Source organism: Coenobita brevimanus, chromosome 80 (genome assembly GCF_032717465.1).
Source record: "Coenobita brevimanus isolate Jiangsu-jjx chromosome 80, ASM3271746v2, whole genome shotgun sequence".
Classification (NCBI taxonomy): Eukaryota; Metazoa; Arthropoda; class Malacostraca; order Decapoda; family Coenobitidae; genus Coenobita; species Coenobita brevimanus.
Genome location: NC_137033.1, coordinates 22,799,740 through 22,807,670, shown reverse-complemented (window position 1 = coordinate 22,807,670; position 7,931 = coordinate 22,799,740). Strand labels below are relative to the sequence as shown.

General features: G+C 42.2%; 1 protein-coding gene across 1 annotated transcript in view; it reads right to left on the bottom strand.

Annotated features, from left to right (window-relative positions):
- Positions 1 to 1,012: 1,012 nt before the first annotated feature.
- The window catches only part of LOC145409301 (uncharacterized), a 15,356-nt gene continuing 8,437 nt past the window's right edge, over positions 1,013 to 7,931 (bottom strand). The window contains exons 4-6 of the mRNA XM_080279778.1: positions 6,689 to 7,761; positions 1,612 to 1,755; positions 1,013 to 1,111 (exon numbers count right to left, since the gene is read on the bottom strand). Coding sequence (XP_080135904.1) covers positions 1,013 to 1,111; positions 1,612 to 1,755; positions 6,689 to 7,761 — 1,316 coding nt within the window. The remainder of the gene's footprint in view (positions 1,112 to 1,611; positions 1,756 to 6,688; positions 7,762 to 7,931) is intronic.

Here is a 7,931-nt window from a genome sequence, read left to right as displayed (position 1 = left end):
CTATCACTCTTTCCCAGATGGCACCGAACCATGGCGCCCTGGCCGGTATGAACCGCCACTCACAATTTACCTTTACCAATTCACTCTGTAACCTTGGATCATTTTTTAACTCCCTCAACACACTGGCTCCACTTATAAATGTAGTGGCATTATCACTAATTATGAGTTCAGGGAAGCCTCTCCTGCTACAGAACCGACGGAAGGCATGAATGAAGGACTCACAAGAGAGGTTTGACACAGTCTCAGTGTGTATAGCCCTAGTAACGCACAGGTAAACAAGACTACATATAATTTTCCTACGATACCCTTTTCTTTAATGGGTAGAGCACCTGTGTAGTCTACTCCTGTTACTTGAAATGGGTTCACTTCCTGAACCCTAAAGTAGGGTAATGGCGGAGCCTGTACAGCACTATATGGGGCACCTTGTAACCTTTTACAAGTTATACATTTCCTTAAAACCTTCTTTACAACTTGTCTGATCCTAGGAATCCAAAATCTTTGTCTTATGTAACTTACAACATAACTTACTCCACTATGGCTACACACCTTGTGGCAGTACTCAGAAAGGAGAGCTGCTAACCTATGTTTACTAGGTATTAGGATAGGGTACTTTGCTTCCTCCTTTAAGTCCGACAACTGTAACCTACCCTTACAATGCAACAGCCCACCTTCCATATAGAGGCCTAACTGCTTCACAACGTTACTTGGTGTGTCCTTTCCATTGGATAAATAATGGTAATCCTCAGGGTACTCTTCCATTTGAGCTAACTTAATCATTACTGATTCTGCTGTCCTTATTTCCGGCACTGTCAAATAAGCCGGCATTGCCTCATGTGTTCTTTGTCTCCTATCTTTCAGTGTCTTGATAAATCTCAATACCCACGCCATCACATGCCTTGTCTTCACATAAGAACCATATCGGTCCCAATTCAATATGGCAGGAAGGGTTACCGATACTGGCAATGACAGGGTCTCTTCGAGGAGACAACCCGTGGTGACGTCCCCAACTTCCTCAAATGGACCATTTTCCGGCCACATTTTTTGGTGAGGTAGCCATGTGGGCCCTCCCCACCACAAAGAAGAACTTATTAAGGACGCATGTGACTTCCCTCTGGAAACCATATCACTGGGGTTGTCCTTTGTAGACACATAACGAAATTCAGCATCAGGGACTAATGCCTTTATTTCGTCAATTCTGTTCTGAACATATACAGGCAACAGTTTTTTACTATACAACCAGTATAGGGTTATCTGGCTGTCCGTCCAGAGGTTTATGTTCTCTATGCTTAACTCGTCCGCATGGGCCTAATAAATATACTTGGCGAGACGAGCTGCTAGGATGACAGCAGTCAGTTCCAATTTTGGTATTGTGAGGGGTTTAATGGGTGCTACTTTGGCCTTTGCCATAGCTAATCTACTACTTCCCTCACTAACTAAGTAGGCTGCTACACCATAAGCAGTGGTGCTTGCGTCACTAAATAGATGTAGTGTGACTCTTTTTACTAGCAATGACTTGGCGGGGAAACACAATACTAGTACTATTCATCATATCCTCATATATCCCCTGCCATTCAGCCTCCTTATCTTCCGGTATAGGAACATCCCACCCACATTCAATACGCCATAGATCTTGCACAATTTTCTTGCACGGATGGTCACCGGCAATAATACTCCCAGAGGGTCAAACACACCTGCAGTTATGCTCAACACCTCTCGTTTCGTCAATACTGTGGGTCTGCTTTCGTGTCTCTTCACCTTTAACATATCCACATCAGTTAGCCAAATAGTGCCAAGCACTTTTACCTTGTCCTGAACTTCAGAAGCCAAACCCTTTAGGTGGAGTAGCTTCCGCAATTTCACACTGTTTGTTACCCACTCTCTTAAGGACAAATTGCCACTTGAAAATACTCTCAGGGCATCCCAACACAATTTTTTTTTTTTTTTATGCGAGGAAAAAGGAACCAAAGGCCATGAGCCCGCAGTAACAGTTCCCTCAAAGAGAAAAAAAAAATACAATAGAGAGCCAAATTCAAGATCCGATCATTTTGAGATGCCTGGACACACTGCGTTTGAAAGACTGGAGATCATAGGCAGCAGGAAATACAGACAGAGGGAGACAGTTCCAGAGCTGACCTGTTGCATAAATGAAAGACTGGGAGTAACGGTTAACTCTTGCATTAGAGAGTTGGACAGAAAAGGGATGAGAGTTTGCTACCAGACGGGTGCTACGCGCCTGTTGTAGATGTGGAGGAATGCAAACAGACAGTTCAGAGGAGCAGTGACCATTAAAGTAGCGATAGAAAAGAGATAAAGATGCAACAGTGCGGCGAAGAGACAGAGGTTGAAGGGAGTCAGTAGGAGGAGGAGAGTTAATGAGACGAAAAGCCTTTGACTCCACCCTATTGAGAAGGGCTGTATGTGTGGGAAGCCTCCCCACACATGAGAGTTGTACTCCACACGGGGGCGGATAAAACCCCTGTATAGAGTCAACAATTGTGCAGGGGTAAAGAAAGAGCGGAGTCGGCTTAGCACACCCAATCTCTTGGAAGCAGATTTTACAAGAGATGTAATATGATCTTTCCAAGATAAGTCCCGAGTAAATGAAACCCCAAGCATGTTCAAGGATGATGCAGGATTAAGCTGAATATTATTAAACATTAATGGGTATACCTGTGGAAGATTTTGTCGGGTTGATAGGTGTAAGAACTGAGTCTTAGATGCATTAAAAACAACCATATTATTTTTACCCCAGTCAGAGATACGAGCCAAGTCAGACATTAGGTGTGCCATAGCCTCATCCCTTGTTTGTTGAAGCAACTGTTGAGATGGGCGTTGCGGGAACCGAATGGAAAGGTGAAGGAGGGAGTCATCAGCGTATGAGTGGATAGGGTTAGATGTACAGCTTAGAAGATCATTGATGAATAAAAGGAAGAGAGTTGGTGATAGGACAGAGCCCTGAGGAACACCACTGTTGATAGATCTAGGAGAAAAACGATGGCCGTCTACAACAACGGCTATAGAACGACCAGAAAGGAAGCTAGCGATGAAGGCACAGATAGAAGGATAGAAACCGTAGGAGGGCAGTTTGGAAATTAAAGATTTATGCCAGACTCGATCGAAAGCTTTTGAGATGTCAAGTGCAATGGCAAAGCTTTCGCCAAAGTCCCGAAAGGAGGATGACCAGGAGTCTGAAAGGTAGGTGAGAAGATTGCCAGTGGAGCGTCCCTGATGGAACCCATACTGACGATCGGAAAGAAGGTTGTGATAGGAAAGATGCCTTAAAATTTTTCTATTGAGAATTGACTCGAAAACTTTTGAAATACAGGACGTTAAAGCAATTGGACGATAGTTGGAGGGTTGGGAGTGGTCACCCTTCTTTGGGACTGGCTGAATGAGAGCAAACTTCCAGCAAGAAGGAAAGGTACACGTTGACAGACAAAGGCGAAAGAGTTTGCCTAGGCAGGGTGTAAACACAGAAGCACAGTTCTTGAGAACAACAGGAGGGACCCCATCAGGCACATATGCCTTGTTAGTACTGAGGCCAGTGATGGCAGAAAACACATCAACTGAAAAATTTTAAGGTCAGCCATGAGGAAGTCAGAGGGGGGGAAGTGATGGAGGAACAGCATCGGAATCATCTAAGGTGGAATTGGAGGAGAAAGTCTGTGCGAAGAGATCTTCTTTTTCAGTAGAAGATATAGCTACAGAACCATCAGAGTAGAAAAGAGGAGGGAAGGATGATGAGGTAAAGTTGTTAGAAAGATTTTTGGCAAGGTGCCAGAAGGAGCGGGAAGAATTCGAGTTGGAGAGTTGAGAGCATTTAGTATGGATGAAATTATTTTTAGTAGGGCGAAGAACAGACTTAGCACGATTCCGGGCAGAAACGTAAAGATGATGTGATTCAGGGGTGGGTTGGCTCCAGTACCTTTTGTAGGCCCTCTCCTTGTTGCGGACAGCATTAGAACAAGCGTGATTAAACCAAGGCTTTCTTGCGTTAGTCAAAGGATATGAGAAAGGAATGTATGCTTCCATGCCCGAGAGAATAACCTCCGTAATGCGCAAGGCACACTCAGATGGCTCCCGGCCACGGAAGCAATAATCATTCCAGGGAAAATCAAAGAAGTACTACCTGAGGGCCTCCCAGTCCGCGGCTCCAAAATGCCACAGACAACGTTTCCCTGGAGGGTCCACAGGCCGTACCGGAGTGATAGGACAGGTTAAGGTAATAAGGTTGTGATCGGAGGAGCCCAACGGAGAGAAAAGATTAACAGAGTAAGCAGAAGGATTAATTGTGAGGAAGAGGTCAAGTATGTTGGAGCTCTCTCCAAGGCGGTCAGGGATACGGGTAGGGTGCTGTACAAGCTACTCTAGGTAATTAAATTAAAGGCATACGTTGTTGGACCTGTCTTGTATGACATACGTTGAGTGTAACCAGCTCCTTTTTTGAAAAATCAAAACACATGGTTGTAATCAATTTTTATTGGGTTTCTGGCCATGAAAAGAAAGAACAACTCTTCTACTTTCCTGTGATATACTTACTTTAGTAATTATTGAAAAATAAAAATGTTTTATGGGTGACTAAAGGAACCTAACCAAAATTGCCTTTTTTTTTTGACGTTACTGAATAAAAAATTAATTACTCGGCCCGTATGAGGATTTAAGATCTGAGATTATATATGCTGCTTCTCAGGTCCCGTGGCCGTATCCTGTAAGTGGCTCACACTTCTGGCTCATGAGGGTCACTGTGGGAAGACACCCTGAAAAGGGCTAAAAAAAAAAAAAAAAAAAAAAAAAAAGGGAAATTTTCACTATACAAATTTTTTATGACGTTATGGTTCCCTGTATATACACCCTAATGACTTTGTAAATTTCGTTTGACACTAAACTATGATTTTAAGACCCAAATGATGAGGACTGATACTTTATATGACGATAATATGACGATAATATAAGACACAATGTTTAGTTTTCTTTTACTGACCTACATCCCCTCACAATCGGTACACAGGGTTTAGCTGTGGCTGAGACACACTGAGAGGTCACACTTGATGCCCTGGTGTTCACAAGAGTCTCTAGTTCTATGTCTGACAGCAGTGTCTTTCCTTTTCCTTTTCCTTTGTCCTTTGCCTTCGATATATTCTTTATATTCACTTTAGTCTTCACTTTAGTCTTTTGTTCCACTTTTATCTTAGTCTTTATATAATATTACTTATAATCAGCAAAAAAAATAAAGAAAAAATAGGAAAAACCCAATAAAATAATATAGTACATAAAGTATAATATAAAGTGTAATATATGTAGTATATATATAGTATTTCTATAATATATAATGTAAATAATATATATAATATATAATAACATAAGATACATAACAAAAAAACAGTCATACACATATATTTCCAAAAAATAATGGCACACTCCTATAGTAGTTATACTTGTAGAGCATACGCTAAGTCCTAAAATCGTGTGTCGTGCACAGCATACGATGAGTCTGATGGACTAAAAACGCAAATAAATCCCACAATGGGAAAACAAGAGGGAGCACACTTACTTCACACAATAGGCCTAGGCAAACACTTCACATACCTGGACGGCCTGGCCAGCATCTTCAAAGGAAGACAAGGTACCACATGTTTTACAAAAACAAAATCCCAAAATGGTGAAGATATGCCTTTAAGGGTTAAGGATAGAAAAGATGTAGGCTTGTTCACCAGGTGGATCCGTGAAAGGAGAGGAGAGCCAAAGGTGGTGGTGAACATTGAAATCTCCTAGAAAGGAGATTTCAGAGAAAGGAGAAATGGATAGAATGTTTTCCATCGTAGAAGTAAGATATTCGAAGAATTTTTGATAGTCAGTAGAATTAGGGGATAAGTAAACAGCACAGATATATTTAGTCAGAGAATGACAGGAAAGCCGACGCCAGAGTGTAGAGAATTCAGAAGAATCGAGTTCAGGAACACGAGAGCAAGATATGTCGTTGCGTATATATACACAACAGCCACCTTTGGCTTTGAAATGAGTATAGAGGAAGTAGGAGGATACAGAAAAGGGTTTGCTGTCAGTTGCCTCAGACAGCTGAGTCTCCGTTAGAAAAAGAAGGTGAGGTTTAGAGGAGGAGAGGTAGTGCTCAACAGAGCAGAAAGTTAGAGGAAAGGCCGAGAATGTTGCAGAAATGAAGAAGAAGAGAGTCAGACAGTGGTTGTAAAGCATCCTCATCTTCTTCGGTTCCTTGTAAATAGTCAATATACAACCCCTTCCTTAATTTATCAAGCAAGGCCTTATCCTCCTGAACCACTGATAAATGTTTTTGTATGGTGGCATTCAAGAGGAATTGGGAACAAGTGGCTCCAAACAACACTGCCTTGAACCTATATATCATGTAAGGGCTATTTAGATTTAAAGGTTCAACAGGCCAAAGAAATCTAGTGGCATCCCTATCCCTTTCAGATAACCCCACCATAAGAAATGCCTTCTCGATGTCACTCACCCAGGCAAAACGATGACACCGAAAGCGCAACAATATCTGCGTGAGGTCATTAACCAAAGATGGGCCTGCGTGTAAGCAGTCATTCAGACTATATGCCCTCTCATGCTCTCTAGCTGAACAATCAAACACTACTCTAATTGGTGTTGTTAAGCTATCTTTAGTGACACCATGATGAGCTAGATAGTGTACAGGATGTCCTACCAGACTCTTGTCCTCCACCTTTTCTATGAATGCTCTTTCTAATTGATCCTGGATGACTTTACTATACTGTTTGCAATAGTTGGGATCCTTTATGAATTTACGCTGCAAACCTCTTAATCTGCCTAAGGCTAACTTGAAATTATCAGGCAACTTATCAACGTTTTCTTTCCATGGTAATTCCACAACATATTGTCCCTGTTCTTTGGAATATTGCACCGTTTCATAGAAGTTACCTAATACCTTCTCTCCCTTCTTATCGGTCTCATTGGGACTAATACCTATGTGATCTAAGTCCCATAGAGCTGTCAGATCCTTGATTTCTGGAGTCGTATTCCTGCCATCAATATTTGCTAACTCCATTATCGGATCTACTGCCAGTTTCAGAACAGTTACCAGCTCTACTTGAGTACCTTCTTCTTCTGACCGATAAGTGCCACTCAGTGTATAACCATAAATTGTGGGTAACAAAATTATGCCTCCTTCCCTTATATAGCCAGCGTGTACAAAGTGATAATAAAAGTCCGCCCCAATCAGCAGTTCGACTATATCCCCACTAGTGACACTTGGATCTGCTAACTTGTAGCCTCGAGCCTTCAGATCCCGCACATTATGTTGCAGCCCCTTCCCTGGCTTATAGTTAGGTAGTTCGTCTACAACCACCGCCCTCAACTTGCGCACCTTTCTACGATGGCGGTAAAACAACTCCACTACCTCATACTCATCACTACCCCTAGAGCCAGTAAATCCTTGCAGTTGTAAACGTTCCTTTCTCATCTTGTTTACCTTCAAGTTTGCTAAACTTGATCTTAGAACAAAGGTACGTTGTGAGCATTGATCTAATAGAGCCCTAACCTTGTTCTGCTGGCCCGTTTGAGTAACCAATGGAATCTGAATCGTTGGCAACAACACTGCATTACGACTCGAAGCCACAGCCATTGTCACTGTTGGTTCTTGGGTTACTGTTTGTTCATGGGGTTCAGAACGAGCAGTCGGACACAAATAGTTGTAGTGTTTCTGCTGGCAATATCGACATGGCCTTACTTTGGGATTTGTACAACCCTGACTACCATGATCTGCCGACAAACATCCGACACACAGCTTCAATTGCTTTGCTCTCTTTAATTTTGCCCCTTTTACATTATACTTTGTACACTTAGCCCAAAAATGTCCTGGTTTAAAACACAGTTTACATCCATTCCTCTGCATAGGTTCAGCGTGTTTCACTTGCTTCACTGCATATATG